At 41.2% G+C, this 18,659-nt stretch overlaps 1 protein-coding gene across 5 annotated transcripts in view; it reads left to right on the top strand.

The window, feature by feature from the left end:
* The window catches only part of LOC121286826 (insulin receptor-like), a 228,439-nt gene extending 218,638 nt beyond the window's left edge, over positions 1-9,801 (top strand). For 3 of the 5 annotated variants that reach the window (XM_041203888.1, XM_041203886.1, XM_041203889.1), the window contains 2 exons: positions 771-1,115; positions 9,515-9,801. In XM_041203888.1, coding sequence (XP_041059822.1) covers positions 771-1,115; positions 9,515-9,533 — 364 coding nt within the window. In that variant the 3' untranslated portion in view covers positions 9,534-9,801. Of the gene's footprint in view, positions 1-770; positions 1,737-9,514 lie in introns of those variants that run through there. The other 2 variants (XM_041203891.1, XM_041203887.1) reach the window with 1 other exon arrangement.
* Positions 9,802-18,659: the final 8,858 nt, after the last annotated feature.

Below are 18,659 nucleotides of genomic sequence, written 5' to 3'. Positions count from 1 at the left end.
CCTCCCCCACACTCCCCACCGTAATCCTCCCCCCACCCACCCAACTAACACATCTTCCGTCAGTGCTACTCCCCTCTCCCCAGCTCCATGCCTCCTCCCTGTAACTCCTCCTTTCTTTGACCCCAAACCTCTGTGATGTAGGAAATACAACTTGCACACAGCAAACTACTGTAAACAGCAACATGAGAGTGACCAGGAAATCGAGAGACCCCTTTTTTATGGTGTTGGTTGAAGGATACACATCAGCCAGAGCCCTTGGGGAGAGGCCCCTTGCTCTTCTTCGGAAATTGCTGTGGAACCTTTTACATTCACCTGAGAGGGCAGATGAGGGTTGCTATTTAATGTCTCATCCGACATCTGACAACTTCTGCACTTTCATTACTGCACTGAAATGTCAGTCTAGTGTCTGTCCTTGAGTCTCCAGAGTGGGGATCGAATTGTCCTGAACCCTCAACCTTCTGGCTTGGAGGCAAAAGTGCCACCAACTGAGCCAGCACTGGTGCAGCTGAAAGTGAAGAACTTCATCTTAAACCATTCACTGGGATGAGAGCAAGGAATTGGGGTTACTTTTGGATTACTGTAGCAAACTAGCATAGACAATAATGGGCCAAAATGTTTTTTTTCTTGCACTGTGAACCTCTATAATTCTATATATTACAGCCATAATTGCAGACTTTAATTTCCTCACCCTCTGCTTTTTGCTTTTAGTTTCTTCTGTATGATCCCCCGTGGTATAATAACCATTTCTTGTGCCCCTTTTGTTATTCCAGGCATACCCTGATGCAGATGTGTTGGCAGTACAATCCAAAAGCAAGACCCACATTCTTGGAGATCATAGAGATGCTCAAGGACGATCTCCACCCAAGTTTTCAGGATGTCTCCTTCTACTATAGCGAGGATAACAAGCCCCCCGACACGGAGGAATATGACATGGATTTTGAGAACATGGAAAGCATTCCGCTTGACCCCTCTTCTTACTCACAGACAGAGACCCCCCTAAGTCACAGCCGGGACAATGGGCCCACCATGGGCCTAAGAGGCAACTATGACGAACACATACCGTACACACACATGAACGGAGGGAAGAAGAACGGGCGAATATTGTCCTTGCCAAGGTCAAGCCCTTCATAACGTTTCTTCTACCTCCCATTTCTTTCTGATTTTAATTTGTTGGGCCCTTAGAATCTCAGGACTCGATTATGGCTGCCACAGTTTGCTACACAAGGAAAGGACCTTTGCCTTTGTTTAAAAAAAATATTTTTTTCTGCCAAGTGGCTTGTTATAAATGAATCAAACTGTGAAGAAACAAATCACACATTCTATAACAGTAGAAATATGTACACGTACATACTGTGCCTACATGCATGTACAAATATTACATTGTGCAAAGATACATGTGCACCCATACAATACATATGTAAACAGTTATATATATATTCTGATGCGCACACACATACAGACACACCAACACATAGACACACACACACACCACACATACACATGTACATAGACACACACAAAACCATATCAGTAAAGCATTTCCAAGGCTGCTATCAACATAGCTGTGGTTCCCAGCCAGGAAGTGACCTTTTGAACTTTCATCTGTGGAGTGCTTGAGGCTGAGGTTTAGGCCCAATTTTGAGGGAAAACATTTGTTTAGAAAAATAAATTAAATACAAAAAGCACCTACAGTTTAAAATGACAAAAGTCCAATTTAATTTTCCTGAAGCGTGAACTTCTTAACGGTGGGAATCTCGCGGAACATTAAAAGAAAGTAAACCTAAATCTTCTTTCAAATTCCAAAACCCTAACACTGATGTATACTTTTAAAAAAAAAAAGAAAATCACAGCTAGAAGTCATTTTAGATGCAATGGTTGGATAACAGTTCCTCAGACCAATAGCTGCTGCTTTCTCTCTTCTGTGGGTTTTAAAAGACAAATCCTGTACTTTCAATGTTTTTTGTACATAATTGATGTTTGTTGTATTCTCTCTTCACCAAGAACAGCTTTGCAATAATCAAGAAGTGTGTTTCTGAGGACCAGTAGTCCGAGAGGCACGATTTATTTTTGTAAAGTTTGGGCTAACATACCTGATTTTTTAATTTTCCTTCCCTGACTTTTGAGGGACGTTGTGTCAGGGAACGAAATATTTACAAAAACAAAACTCTGGGTTTCAGATTCTGCTTTATGCTCTACCACAGGCCTCTTAAAGGCTTTATTGTTGCAGCTTTTCAGACGGGGCAAAGCAAAAGGGTGATCTCAACAGCAAGGCTAGAAGCAAATGATCTGATCTTAAGATCATCCTTGTGCCTAACCATGTTGAAGGGACGTAGCTAAGCAGGAGGAAGGGGTGAAAGGAAATTAATTCTGTCTCGATTTGGGTTGGTAAGCCATGTGTTGGATAGCAAGGACAGGGAGGTGCAAAAAACCGGAAGAGAGATTAAATTTGCAGCTTTTTTGTGATGTTGTCTCGTGTGTTTCCAAGGGCCCCAGTGAAGACCATGGTTCTTTTAGATTTGAAAATGTGAACCAAGGAGCGGATGATGTGCCATATTTTAATGACAGTCGGCATATCCCTCAGTGACAACGTGAACACAACCCGATTGCCTTTTAAGCTCCTTTTGTCACTCATTCTAAGACTATGAAGTGACGATTCAGGCTAGAATAAGAGTTGGGAGGAGAATTGGGTCAGTGTGAAGGCAGCTTGCAATTCATATTTTGATGGCAGCATGTTTTACAAATAGACTGGGAATAAAATTTTTGCCCGCTCCAGAATAACTTTATGCTAGCACTTTGCTTGCCATTTATTCTAGACATGGGTTTGATTGGAATTAGGAAGGGCAGAGCAAAGAGGGAGGAACAACTATAATCTTGCTCGTGAGAGAGAGAGGAGTTGGCATTTTAATCCCTTCATAAATTGAGAAGGAATGATCACAGCCCCTGATGTATGTGTGTGTTGCTAGGATAAAATCTGAAACCTGGAGAATTAATTGGTAATTAGCTCTGCCTAAATTGCACATCACCTCAAGGCTTGTAAAGCTTCTGTTGCGCTCAATAACCTACCATCCTGACAGACATCAGAGAAAAAAAAAGTGGCTTTGTGTCAAGTACATTGTAAGTTCAGTGACTCCTAAGCTTTTAAACACAAGGCCTCAATCTGACCCAAGATCCACACGCCAAAATTGATTCTTTTTGCCTGAACTCTATGGCTGTGTGGGGGACAGGATGTTCCACTTCTGTATACACCAATCTGAGATCCCTCTTTCCCTCCCCACCACCACTAAGTGAAAGGGGCTGGGAGGAAACTGAAACAGAAAACCTTCTAGCTTGTGTGTCCTGTGAGTGATGATGGAAGAACTCGTGCTGTCCCTTAAGCCAGTGACAGGTATGAGCCTGTGGGATTAATGATTTCGAAAGGAAATTGGATGGGCTCTTGAGGGAAGTAAGCTTGCAGGGCTACAGGATACAGGGATAGAATGGGGAGATGGGTCTGACTGGATTGCTCTACAGAGAACCAGCATGTAATCGATGGGCCGAGTGACGACCTCTTGAAGTGTAAGTTGAGCTGGGGACGGGAGTGGCCGGGGGATTAGAAATAACATCACACAGGCAGCTATGTGTTGAGGCTCAGAAAAACCACTGTAGCATATACATGTTACGAATACAAAGACTTCGGAAACTAGCTGTCACAACTGTGAAGGCACAACAGGGAATGGAGTAAAAGGCAAGGTGATAGCTTTTAATGTAAATAAGACTGATGAAGTGCCATATGCTTCTCGTATCAGTATTGTGCTTTATCTATTGTCCAAGCTCCACTGATAGCAGTGTGATGGTTGCATTCCGACAATGCCTCTGTCTTTGTAAATGATGTTCCTGCTTTTGCTCGAAAAAGAGCCTGTCCCTGGAATCCTTCACAACTAGGAGTTGTGCTATTAATGTCCTTGCCCAATCAAATGCAGGAATTAGGATAAAGGGAGAGAGTCTTGCGAGAGAGCAAGTGTCGATTGGCAATGTACACTATGTTTGGATTATATGGGCCAAATGGCCTCACTCTGTGTTGTAATGACTCTGTGCCCTGCTCCAGGTAGACTGACTCATGTAGGGTTTGGAAAATAACTGGATAATTCAAACTCAAATGTCAATCGTTGAGACTTTTGGTTCCATTACATGGTCAGGTTAGGCTTTTTTTTGCCAAGTACTCCATTTTCCAGAACTCCAGATCCTGCAGATTTGAAATGGGGTTTATTCCACCGTGGGTTTTTGTAACTTTTAAGCTTTGGTAACATCAGTCTTCATTGGATTATCGTTTCCTTAATTTACAAGTGCATCAGTCACCAGTTGGTTGCTATTTGTTTCCACTAGGATTCATATCGAGCAAAAAATAGTTTATGTTGTTCATATCTCCACACTCCACAGCCTCCCACACCCTAGCAGAGATTGTAACTTTTTTTTTTCTGTGGCTGTGGTCAGACTCCAATACAAACCCAATACAGGAAGGAACGGGTGTAGGAGGTGAAGCAATCGCTGTGCTATCAGGCTTCCCCCTACTTGCTCTGAAGCAGTAGAACTGGCTCTAGGACAGCAGACTTGTGCTCAGCGCACTGCTGCCCGGCCTGTCGTCTTAATCCATAACCTGACAGGACTTAATCACCTTCCTTACTGACTCGCAGTAGCAATTTGTTTGCTTCAAACAGAAATATCGATCGCATCCGTAATAATATCTTGCCTCCATCATTATAAAAGCAATCCACAGATTACAGTCAACCTAGTGGGAATTGGGAGTGGGAGGGTGGGTAGCAGTGTCTGAGAGTAGCTCAGGCAAGTAACCTGGTGCTGTAAACATTGCAGGGTAAATGGCAAAATTGTGGCTAATTGCAAAGGATGTTTTACTCCCCGTTGTGGCTCAGTCTGCAGTCACTTTCTCTCATCTCCCTTGTTTGAAAGCACTTCTTGCATTCTTTCTCTCTGCCTTACTTATTCATGGTAAAAGTAACCCAGTCAGTTGGTCAGGCCTTCTTGGCTCACCAGGGACCAGCTGGGAAACTTGCACGTAGAGTGGCAGGGACAGAAGCAGAAAAGTGGCATTTTAAAACAAGACCGATGACTCGAATGCAAGGTGGATTCGAGGGGCGGGCTGGGGGGGGGGGGGGGGGGGGGGGGGGGGGGGGGGGCTGCTGGCAATGAGTACCCATCCCAAGTTGTGTCCCTTGAGCAGATTGTGTTGGGCCTGCCACCTGGCGCTGTTTCAGACTGTGTGGCAAAGGTGTTTTCGCTGGGCTGCCGGGTCGGGCGTTCCAGGAAGGAAAGGTGGTTGGGGCTCAGACAAAATGGCGGCTATGCCATCAGGCGGAAGTTACTCCTCAATAACGTTGAAGGGGAATTGGGAGGTGTCCGCACCTGTTGAGAACTGATACGTCAGCTGAACAGAAGCCGATGAGTGGGGGCATGGTTTCCACCTGACCATTCTGGGCCAGATTTAAATCCCAAATCTTGGAGGGATGCAGTGGAGGGAAGAAGGTGGGGATAAGTGACTCAAGGCCAGGGGGAGAGGGGGCCTTTCAAATGTATAATTGTACTGCCTTTGGGTGGGTAGGGGGAGTCGACGGTTAATAGTGAGTTGGGTGGGGGTGGGGAAGTAATGAGCTTATTAACAGAATTTGCTTTGTTGTGTATAGTGTGAAGTTGTTCGCTCTTAAGGTGCCTAGATCTCCTTCTGTGTAGCATTAAAAAAAATACCTAGCAGAAACCAAGACAGCCCCTCACTCTATTATACACTTAGCGGCTGTTTCACACTACAATAACCAGAGAGAAAATTCACACACTTTTGTAATTTTGAAGATTTTCCTATATTCAAAAAATTAATATTTTATTTATTTTTATTAATGTTATAGAGATCACTGTACAGAATCCCAATTTACAGTCTACACAAAACAAAAACAACAAAAAAAAAAGGTTTAGGATATGAAAATGTATTGTTGCTGATGAGAAAATGGGGAGAAGGATGTGGTGCGATGTAATTTTCTGGGACAATCTACCTCAGTGTTTCTTTCAGATATTAGTATATGTGCTACTCTCGGCATTTCACAGTATTCTGTTCTGGATCTAAATACATTTACAGTTTGTTTTTTTTTCTTCCTCTGGGTGTACAGGGCTGACTGATCACCGATTTAATCGGCACACACAACACTTTGCATTTTGGGAGTTGCCTCTTTTTTTAAAAAGAAATAATTCTACCTGCATGATTGAAATGGAAAATAAGGGAGGGAGAGATGGGGATGAGTGAGGAGGGAATAAAATATTCCTGGTCAGAAATGCAGAGGGGATAGTAAGGGGCTGAATGGTAACTTAAAACACAAATGTACTTGGGTTTTAAGCATGCACACGTGATTTTATACATTTTAATAAAATACATAATTGGAAATTTCTGGCACAGAAAGTCGTATATTTTAGGGTTGCCATGACTAAATAAAAAAAAAGACGAAGCATAATTCAGTTCTATGCTTGTTTTGCTCTTAAAAATTGTCAAGGGGAAAGATGCAGTTTGTTTTTTAAAAAAAAAATCAAGGCATGAGTAACATTTGATAAATTTCCAGAGAGCAAGTTCAGAATTTTCTCCATGAATTCTTTCGCCATGGCAAACCTCAGCCAATCAGAGTTGACTTGCCAACCAATCAGCACCCTTTTCTCTTGTAGTATGAATTGTTGTGATCTTTTGAAATTTGGTATTCTTGCGTTTGTCCTGATGAGTTCAAGACAAAAAGTTTTGGCAACATGTCTCCCTTTTCAGCTAAATTAAGGATTTGTATTATCTGGTCCAAAATTGGAGAGGCAACAACCCTGAATGGTAGCTGGTCTGGTCTGGGGAGGGAGTTACTTATGAAACTCTGATGGAATGGGGAAGAAAAGGTTTGTAGATGTCTGACTGCCAAAGGGGTTTTTTTTTTTGTTTTGTAAAACGAATGTTGCAGGTAAATTATCAACAAAAAGCAAAATAAAGAAGTTTGTTTTGCCAAATATGTAGCAGTCAGTGCGGCGATCAGTCGGCCCTCTATACTCCAGCGTGTGCTGTGATCTCCAGCAGCTTCAATAGTGAAGGAGAGGGTGAAACCGTTGTTAAACTCTGTGAAGCAGACAGTCGATACACAGTGTGTGTCTCAATATAGACAACATGCACCTACAATTGATACGGCATTGTTCCTTTGCAAATAAAATTATACTCTTAAGTGTGTGTTAAGACTTGCTCCAAAAATCCTTTTTTTTTTTCATTGCTGCTATATACCCTTGCTCTAGTTGGACAACCCCACTAACAGGACTTGTTCAGATGTTTCTTTTGCTCCAACTTCTGCTTATGGCAGAAACAACAATTGGTGATAGATTCCCCAGCTTTTTAAAACTGTGTGCCATTGACAATATGCATTGTGCCATATAATCAGGATGCTGAATCACATCATCAAAAATGCTCTTCATTCATTTAACTGATACTTTTCTTTAAAAAAAAGATGATACAGAGAAAAGAATCCAGTATAACCCTGGTACTTGCTGGTGAATGCCACAGCGCCATTGGCAAATTTTACCATTTTTATTATTAGCAATTGGCCCTTCTGGGTTTATTAGCTGGGAAATGTTAGTGATCAGGAGCTGCCTCAGTTAACCAACTGGCTGTTCTGAACAGAACCCATTCATATTCTTACAAGTTAGATTAGGAAGGTCATAACTTTTTTTTTTATTTTTAGGCAAAAGCCACCCTAGAATAGAAGATTCAGTTATTTGGCCAGTTTAATATACTGTAAACATTTGGGCCTGTTGTGATCTAGAATCAGTATTTATGTTTTCGCTGGAAGGGACTAACATGTCCCTTCAGAAAGCAGCAAACAAGACTGTAACAGGACCAGAAAACCCAACTGTTCACTCGTGAAATTGTGGGGGACGGATAAGTCTCTATGGGCCTGTCCCACTTTAGTTGAATTTAATTTCTATTGTAGTATTTCAGTTCTTGCCATTCAGTTTGGATTGTGCAGTGAAGATGTGCATTTGCATTCAGAACACCTGCAAGGTGGACGTGCAGACCTAAACTGGACCCCTTAACCTTGACCTAGCCAATCCAAATCAGCTCGCGGAGGTGAGGAATAGAGGGGTTATATTTTCCCCGTTCCTCCAAAATTTACGAATGAAAATATTAGTACATTTAAGTCACGACAGGAGGACCAGTGGCTATATATATAATATATATATATATAAAAACTTAATTTGATTAAAAAAAAAAGCTAAATAAACCTTCCACCAAATATTCAGAAGGAGTTTCTAACAGGAATGGGTGAGAAAGTCCGGGTTAATTAGCCAAGCAGTGAGAACAGACCGTAAGGGCACTTGAAAGTCAATTGAATGCTAAGAGTGAGTTTTAATAAATACAAGAGACGAGTCTCAATGCCTAGACGTGATTTTTGCCTAGGATACATTTTATTGGTAATAAAATAGTGGTCAGACTTGTCTTATACCAGGGAGAGAGTGTGTTTGCTGGAGTACCAGTAAAATGGAAAGAAAATCAATTGTAAACCCTGCAATTTTTTGACATCATGGTTACCAAAAATAATAACCCCTTGAGTATTTTTTTTTAAATTTACACAAATCATCTGGCCACATTTTGTCTTGTCTTAGACCAGGGAGAGAGTGTGTTTGCTGGAGTACCAGTAAAATGGAAAGAAAATCAATTGTAAACCCCGCAATTTTTTGACATCATGGTTACCAAAAATAATAACCCCTTGAGTATTTTTTTTTAACTTTACACAAAGCATCTGGCCACATTTTGGAGAGGATTGCGTTCTGTGCCAATCTGAACAAGTCTTTTGGGTGTTTTCTGGAGCGGGGGGCACTCAGTTATCAGGGGGTGTTTTATATGCAAACCAAGCAGGGCCATGAAAACGGATTTCTCTTTTTTTTAAATTATTAAACAAGTCGGACGTTTATGGATTATTTTGGCAAGAATTTAAATGAAGTGATTTAATATATGTGATTTTGAGCTGAAGGGAGAGGCAGGGCGCAGCAAGTCTTTTGTGCAAATATAACTTGTCTTTTTGCAAATTACTTTTATTTCTCATGCAGGAAGGAAAACAAAATATAAAGTGTCAGTAAGCGTACAGATTATGTGCACAGTTTATTTTTGAATTTTGAAACAGACCAGGGAGAGAGTACTTATAAAATCATCGCTGTTCCAAATGGTCGATTGCTTCTGCCTGGCAGTTAGCACAGACAAAATGTATTGAAGAATAAAAAAAGCAATGTGTTGGCTTTTACAGTATGTAAATATACGTCTGGTGTAAAATAGAGAAAGAAAGTGTGTTTTCATTAGAATACGGGGTGTCAGCAGGGCAACTATGTGTTCATACTGGTTACAGTTGCAGAGTCTTGTAACTGTGTGGCTTACAGTGTTACAAATGCCCAGTCACATGTAATTTCTGCATTTCTGGCAATATTTTTGTGTATTTTGAAAAAAAAACTGGAACTATGTTTATATCAGATCGTCTATATGGAACTGAAAAAGCCAGTCCCTGTGTGCCATGGCAGCCGGATGCCTCTGGAGGACGAGTGGAGAATTATGGTCACAGAGTGAGTGAGCTGTGAGGCGAAGTTGAACATGGAAACTGAAGACTTTTTTTTACACACACATGAAAATGGAATTGTCCGAACTTTGAGTTTTCCAATGTCTGGCGCCCAGCTCTAACTCTTACCTTGATCTCAGTTCACTAATGTGACACCGAATCATTCTCCATTGCCAGATTTGGGAAGAGAGGATATAGGGGCGAAAAGGGGTTGGGGGGGGGGGAGGGGTGGGGGGGGGGGCGCGGCGCCCTGGACAATTTGTAGCCTCACCCATCCCTCGCTCTTCAACGCGGTGCACCTAAGAGGGTGAGCGAGGAGACGAAGAGAAGGATATGGCTGCTGCACCCGAACTTTAGAACGGCTTGTGCTGACTGAAACAGGCACCTTTTGGAGGGCTTGGGGAGTCACTTCATGAAATTTTCAGTCAACGGGAGATGATGATTTAATCTTTTATTTGTGTATTTTTCGAAAAAAGCAAAAATTTCAGTTGGTTGTTAATACTGTACTTGGCTTGTTGTTACTGTAGTAAAAAAAAATGCAAAACTGATTCTTGAGAAAGGGTAATGTCTTAAACTGCTTATGCCAGCTTTGTTTTGTGATAGAGAATGCTTGCATTGTCTGACTTACATCTGCGTTTGCTTGGGGGACCCTTGATCATGAGAAGACGATTTAAAAACAAAACATCCCTCCATCTTTTTTATTCATTCATGGGATGTGGGCTTTGCTAGCTGGGTCAGCATTTATTGCCCACCCCTAATTGCCCTTTAGAAGGTGGTGGTGAGCTGCTGTCTTGAACTGCTGCAGTCCATGTGGTGTAGGCATACCCACAGTGCTGTTAGGGAGGGAGTTATTCCTTTTTTGTCACTGTAGCAGTTTGTTGCAACTGAGTGGCTTGCTCGGCATTTGCTAAGGTGGGATTTGAACCAGGGTCCCCAAAGCATTACCCTGAGTCTCTGGATTACTAGTCCAGCGACAATACCACTATGCCATCACCTCCCCATTTGCCCCATCATGTTGATAGGTGTTGTATACACTTCTCTGGAGAAGGCAGCAAGTTATCCATTGTCCAGTGCAGCTCAGTGGGTGGCATTCTGGTTTCTGACTGAGTGGGTTTTGGCTTCACGTTCCTCTCCAGGGACCAGAGCACAAAATCTAGGCTAACACACTCCAGTGACAGTACCGAGGGAGTGCTGCACTGTCTGAGGTACTGTCTTTCAGACGAGTCAGTGCTCTCATATGGATATAAACAATCCCATGGGGCCCTCTTGAAGACTAGGGAAGCTCTTCCCTGCCAACACATTTCTCAACCAACAGATTAGGGCCATTATCAGATTGCTTTCTGTGGGAGCTTGCTGTGCACTAATTGGCTGCTGCATTTCCTGCATTAAAACAGTGATTCCATTTCAAAAAGTACTTAATTGGTTGTAAAACGCTTTGGGAGGCCCTGAGGTGAAGGGTGCTATATAAATGTAATTCTTTTATCATTTCACAATATGATGATACTGTACTTGTATGCAACATGCATGGACTGTTGCTGAAAACTTCACTGTGTCCTGCAACCCTCATTCATTCCCTGAAAGTTGCTGCAAGGGCTCAGTATGAAGTCCCCCTCCCGATCCTGCTCTGCATTGAGAATGGGGCAAGGGGATGCTATCGTTAAGCAGGAGGGTCACTTGACAGTGTTTTAATAAGAGCAGTTCTTCCTCTTCTGAACAAATTTGGGCACAGGCCTGAATCTCAGAACTTTGATGTGTCCTTGGGAGTGGTCTCTTAGTAATTTTGCAGCTTAGGAATATGGCCCTCAGCAGAGAATTAGTGAGCAACATTAGTGAACTACTGAGTTATATAAAGACTGCAGCACAGAAACAGGCCATTCAGCCTAACAAGTCTATGTCAGCATTTATACTGCATACAAGCCTTCTCCCACCCCTCTTCTTGTAACCCTATCAGCATCACCTTCTATTCCTTTCTCTCTCATTTGCTTATCCAACTTCCTCTTAAATGCAAATGTCCTATTTGCCTCAACTACACAAACTTCCATTCTCCGGGAAGGGATGCTGAGGGGGCAGGGGGTGGTGGTGGTGGTTGCGGTGCTGTACCCCAGAAGATGGTATGACTAGGCTTCCCCCATGCTCCTACACCACACTGAAGGATTCCAGGCACAGCTACACTCCATGTTTCTCAGCAGACCCCACAGTGATTGCCAATCCACAGAAGATTTGTCCATTGTTTTGCATTTTTCCCTGCTCCCTCCCCCCGCCGCCACAACAAATGGAAACATCTTCTCTACCACTACCCTATCAAACCCTTGCAGAAAAACCTTTGTCAAATGACCCCTCAGCATCTCTTCTAGAGAAAAGAGCCCCAGCTTGTTCAACCTTTCCTGATTAGTATATCCTCGCAGCTCTGGCATTATTGTGAATCTTATTTGCACTTTCACCAGTGCTTCTATATCATTTTTATAATATGGAGACCAGTAGTTCATGTTGTCTGACCTGGTTTAATGTAACTTCTCTGTTTTTCAACTCTATCTCTAGAAATGAACCCCAGTACTTAGTTTTACATTGTTAAGGCCTTTTTAATCTCTGTCACTAGTTTTGGTTATTTGTGAATGTGTACCCCTTGATCCCTTTGCTTCCTCTACCCCATTTAGATTCTTATTGTCCATGAAATGTGTGACCTCTGTTATTCCTCTTAAAATGTACCATCTTGCAATTATCTATATCACAGTTTATTTTTCCAATTACACACACGTTCTGCAATTGTATTTATGTTGTCTTGTATTTTGTCACATTTTTCATTTGCATTTCCTACTCACCTCAGTTGGTCTTGTCTGCAAAATTTGAAAATATATTTCCAATTCCCGAGTCCAAGATGTTTATGGAAATGGTGAACAACTGAGGTCCCAACACCAATTCCTTAGCACCACTTCCCAACTTTTGCAAGCCTGAGCAACTATTGTTAGCCCCTAACACTGTGTTTGCTGTTTCATAACCAGCTTGCGATCCTGCTACCTTTGATTCCACATGGTCTGACCTTCATCATGAGTCCACTATATGGCATCTTATCCCACGATGCTAAAAGTTTCAAAATCCAAATTTATTACGTTTATTGTCTACTTTTTCTGGTATTTCAAATAATTCAATAAGGGAGGTCAAGCACGACCTCCTTGTTTGAAACCTGTGCTGACTACTTATCAGTTGCATCTTTGAATGAAGATACTACTATCTTTCCTACCATCAATGTTAGGCTAACTGTTCTATATTCCCTGAACTTGTTCTGTCTCTCTTAAGTATAGGATTCACATTAGCTGTTGGTTAGTCCTCTAGCTCTATTCCCTCATATATATATATATTATATATATATATATATGTGAAATACTGTCTACTGCTAACTCAACCATAACTTTTAATATATGTGGATGCAATCCATTGCAAGAGACTTTATCCTAAGTTCGATTAGTTTGCCAGTTATCTTCCTGATTTTTAATCTTAAATATCTTTTAAGAAAATCCCAGGTCAGAAATTGTAGAGATTAGAAAATACAAGCTCAATCAGAGGAGTGTGGAGTTTTATTATCTGATTCCCTTCCTGGTCCTGCACTGATACCTCCATTGCCCCACAAGGACCTATCCTTCGTCCCCTTCTATTTCTCACCTGAATGCTACCATTTGGCAACATCATCCAAAGACAAATCAGTTTCTATATGTACCCTGACAACACCCATCTCTTTCAACCCCTCCATATTATGCTTGGGATTTGGTAAATGCTGGCAAGTCTTATTTATTATTGGTTCCTAGTTATGCTGGTGGCTGGGCTTCTCTGTAAACTGCTGCAGTCCTCCTGATGCTGCCATAATGGTGTTGGGTATGGAGACCCAGGATATTGAAAAAGTGATGAAAAGAACGACACACACATCCAAGTGTGTGACTTAGTGGGGACTCTGGAGGTGATGACGTCCTCCATAACATTGTTGCCCATGTTTTTGGTGGCATGGGAGAGAGGGGCTGTCAATTTAACATTTGGCCGCTTAATGGTCAATATTACAGGTCAGCTTCTGTGTTGTATGGAAAAGTTCAGTAACTACACATATTTATACAGTGCAAAGACAAATAAATAGAAAAGAACAAGCTTTTATTTGGATGAAATGGGTTGGAATATAACTGGCGTGTAAAGCTGGGTTAATTTCAGGCACACGACCAAAAACTTCCAAAAAATTTAATGCTCAAGATGTGGACATCGCTGGCATTTTTTTGGCCATCCCTAGTTGCCCTGAGTTTGATAGTCCACTTTGGATGGTAGTTTAGTGTGGAGCTGGAATCATGAGTGGTCAGAGTGACATCACAATGTTGTGACTTGTGCCAGAGTGATATCGAGCTGTAATTTCACCGGCTGCTCAAACCTATATTGAACTATTTAAAAAGGACTTCTTAAAAACAAGAAATGACACTGACTTAAAATGTCTGCCGCAAGTCACTTGATCTCTGGTATTATAAGTTGACTAATTTTCTGGAAAGTTCCTACATGAATTACAATTAAGACATGCCATGACATCCTTGTCTGGAATTTCACACCTGGTGATGTCAAGAACTACTTCAAAAGCATTTCTTGAAAAAACTGCATGGGTCTCACATTTGCATTTCTAAAAGAATGCCTTTCAAGTGGAGACATAAAGTCTACTAGGACAATGGTTATATGAAAGATGTTTTCCTATGTCATCAAGATGGATAATGATTTATTCAGGGATTAATGGCTGGGACATTACAGAATCTACTCATCCCTGGCCATGATGATTCAGACATCAGTTAAATAAACACCTTCTGAAATCGTTATGGGCAGAGAGAGAGGTCACATGACTGACATAACCATTTTTGAAATATTTTAATACAGCATGCAAGCTACTAAAAAAAAATAGCCTGGAAAAGCGGCCAATGAAACAGTAAGGAGCTCCTCTCTCACAAATTAAGACCCTTCCTCTTTATTGATTAAAAATCCAGCACAGAGATAGTGAATTTCCATCTAAAGGAACCTCAGATGCAAAATTCATTGACTTCCAGAAATGATGGATTACATTTAAAAAAAAAAACAATTGTCTCTGGTAATTGCAGTTTTACATGGGCTTCAACTCAATTCCTGGAATCTAAATGCGAACCTGGAAAAATTTCTGCCACAGCTACCAGCAAAGGGCTTTTAAACAATGAACTCAATTTTTTTTCACATTTTGGCATTGAACTTTAATTTGGCTAAGAAAGTAACTACAGTTGAACTTGTAAATCTTGCATGCTTGTGTGTGTGTGAATGCAGATGGCAAAGGCCAAGGTGCAGGTTTACCTTTTCAGATACTTTTTTATATTTTTACCTGTGTGGGTTTTTTTTAACTCAATAAGAACCAACCCATTTTTGGTTGAAACTCAAGAAAGCCTGCTAGACTTGTTTCTCTGTGATCAACATGTAAAGGGTTAAGCACAGACAGTGAGTAAATACCTTCATCCTTCTAAATTCACAAAAGGAACCTTGTTATGGTCAGACTTGGAGTTGTATGATAGGGGAGTCATTTTTACCCCTCCTAACATGGCTATAACAGAAATTTGGGGCTTAACGTCTGGATTTGAATCCTCAGACTGCAAGAGTAATTGGAAATGGGAAATAAATCAACTCCTAAACATAAATTTAAAAAGCCCAGTCCAGATTTCTTTGTTTTCAACAAAAATGCCCCATTTGATGCCAGTGCCTTTTTAGAACAGATGGAAATTACTTTTGAGGAGTTAAAGGTCTGCCCATCGAGGAGTTAAAAAGTATACCTAAGGAATTGGAATTAGAGTTTCACCCAAAAGCCAGGAGATTTGAATAAAACTAGTGACCAGAGTATTAGGTTGCAAACCTGGGACAAGTGACCAAATGAAAGATTTAAAAAAAATAGAATTAGTAAAAAAGGAGGAAGGAGAGAGGAAAGAAAAGCAGGAAGGGAGAGAAAGAGCAAGCTTTCCAAAGAAGGCAGTGAGAAAGGGAGATGAGACTACATGAATTGTGTGGGGAGATAGAGGCAGCCATGAGAATAGTGCTCCCGAAAAGTCAGGGACCGTCTAAAGAGGCTGAAAAGGCTGGTGAAAGCCAGCAGGGAACCGCATGAGGTTTGGAAGCCCAATAGGCAGTGATGGAACAGGAAGTTGCCAAAGAGCAGGGAACTAGTAGAGGTTCAAAGGCCCTGTAGGAGGCGATAGAACCACGAGAGTTGGAGTAGCTCAGGAAGAGCCATGTGGACTGAAATAGTCCAAAGCCAGGCCAGTATAAATAAAATGGATCAGGATAGAATCTGAGAGAGGTGTGGTAGCTAAGGAGCAGCCATTTAAATTCAAAAGGGCTGAAGCCAGGCCAGCAGAAGTAGAAGAGGTCCATGGAGGACCTGTAATGGTTCTAAAGGAGGAAGGGGAAGGGAACATACCCTAAGACAAACAATAATTGTGGAGACCACAAGAGGAATGCCAGCGAAACCCATGTACGATTACCCACTAGTAAGCAAAACGAACCAGACCAAGTTTTAACCCTCAAGCCCAGCAGTGTTGATGGAAAATTCACCAAAAATGAAGTTCCGGATGCCAGTCCAGAATTTCTACAGGAGGCAAAAATCAAATTACAGCCCATTAACCTCCTAGAAATCAGATTTGTAAAAGTGCCTGGTTTGAGCTATTAAATTCACAGGTTATAGAGGTGACAGTGAGGGGTTAAAACCAATCAGAGCAGACCAGGCCAGCAATCAGGAGAATTTGCATACTAAGAGCCTGATCTGTGCTAAACAGCATGAAGGCAGAGCCCATGGGAGGTACAGAATACCACTACCCCTACACAGAATACCCCTATCCTTACAGGTAACCAAGAGCAGCTTGGCTGTCATCAGCAACCTGGGAGCTAACAGCCACATAAAAAAATACCCTTAGACATACTTAATCTGAAGTTACAGCAAGCAACCGGCACAGGGCTGCTCTCAAAATTATCTGCCATACCAACAGAGAAACAAAATCAGAACCTTGCTGCAAGACTAATGTGTTCAGGTGAAGACAGGTTTTGTTTTTGACCACCACCTGAAAAGGAAAAAGCAATGGAAGAGCATGTTATCCAGAGTCTAACGTGGTTTAGGATCACCTGGGAAGAGCAGAATGGATGCAATTAGATTAATAATTGTTGCCTCTTATTCTCTTCATATTTAGACGCCTGTAATGAAATGCTCCTTGAAATTCACATTTCATTCCTTGTGAGGTGGTTGTGTCACGATGATGTGACTTGTGCATGAGTGACAATCTGTAATTTCATTGGCTGCTCAAACATATATTGAACTGTTTAAAAAGGGCTTTTTAAATCAAGGAAAAACACTGACTTAAAATAGCTGCCACAAGTCACCTGGTGTTATAAGCTGACCAGTTTTCTGGAAAGTTCCTACATGAATTATAATTCAGACATGCCACGGCATCCTTGTCTGGAATTTCACACCTGGTGATGTCACAAACTACTTCAAATGCATTTCCTGAAAAATACTGCATGGGTCTCACATTTGCATCCCTATAAGGCTGCCTTTCAAGTGGAGATAGAAAGTCTATTCGGACAATGGTTATATAGAAAGATGTTTTCCTATCTCATCAAAATGGATAATGACTCAATCAAGGGTTAATGGTTGAGATATTACAGAATCTAATCATCCCTGGCTGTGAAACAAAAGCCACTGTTGGTTTAGACATCAGTTGAACAAACACCTTCTGAAATCATTGTGGGGAGAGAGAGGACATGTGACTAACATAACCATTTTTGAAAAGTTTTACTACAGCACACAAGCTATTCAGAATTAGCCTGGAAAAACCACCAATGAAGCAGTAAAGAGCTCCCTTCTCTCCTCCCAAATTAAGACCCTTTCTCTTTATTGTTTAAAAATCTAGCACAGAGATAGTGAATTTCCATTGAAAGGATCCTTAGGTGCAAAAATCATTGACTGCTAGAAAAAATGGATTATGTTTTTTTTTTAAAAATTGTCTCTGACAATTGCAGTTTTATATGGGCTTCAACTCAACTCCTGGAATCTAAATGCGAACCTGGAAAATTTTCTGCTGCAGTCACGGATACCAGCAAAGGGCTCCAAAACAGTGAACTTCCAATTTTTTTCACCTTTCAGCATTGAACTTTAATTTGGCTAAGAAAGTAACTACCTAGAGTAGAACTTGTAAATTTTTCATGCTTGTGTATGTGTGAATGTGGGTTGCGAAGGTTGAGGTGCGGGTTTATCTGTTTAAATATTTTATTTATTTACGTGGGTGGGTTTTTTTTAATTCAATAAAAACTAATCCCTTTTTGTTTGAAACTCAAGAAAGCCTGCCAGACTCATTTCTTTGCAAGCAACACATAAAGGGTTAAGCACAGACAGTGAGTAAATACCTTCAGCCTTCTAAATTCACAAAAAACTCTGTTACAGACAGACTTGGTGTGGTATGACAGGAGAATCATATTTTACCCCTCACATGGCCATAACAGCGAGTAAAGATAGTGGGTTTCCTCCTATAAAAGACGTTAGTGAACTGGGTGGGTTTTTAACAACAGCTTTGCAATCACTTTTACTGACGCTAGCTTTTTATTTCCATATTTTAAAAACTGAATAATTCTCAAGTCACTGTGGTGGGATTTGTACTCGTTCTCCCTATTACTAGTCCAGTAATGTAAACAGTGCACTATGCAAACCTCTAAACTAACTAATTTCCCACACATGTTTTGGCCACAATAATCATATAGCTAATTGTAAATTTAGCTAAAGCAACTTGACTTCTCTGTTCCAAAGAAGACTAAGTGTTAGAAATTGGGCAGTAGTGCAATGTGGGTGTTATCAGAGTGGCTGTCTATCATACACAGTGTCTGATATTGAATTCTATTGACTGAAGGTTATTAAAAGCAAGCAGGGGAATGGGAATTGACTAGGTGGTTCATAAGGGAATGCACCTGCACAGATTTGATGGGCCGAATGGCCCATCTCTATGCTAATGTTCTACCAGATGGGACTGAAGATCAAAGATAATGATTTAAGTTTTA

This window comes from Carcharodon carcharias, chromosome 14 (assembly GCF_017639515.1).
Source record: "Carcharodon carcharias isolate sCarCar2 chromosome 14, sCarCar2.pri, whole genome shotgun sequence".
Taxonomy (NCBI): domain Eukaryota; kingdom Metazoa; phylum Chordata; class Chondrichthyes; order Lamniformes; family Lamnidae; genus Carcharodon; species Carcharodon carcharias.
The sequence above is the reverse complement of the archived record's forward strand: the minus strand, read 5'-3'. Positions and strand labels throughout refer to the sequence as shown.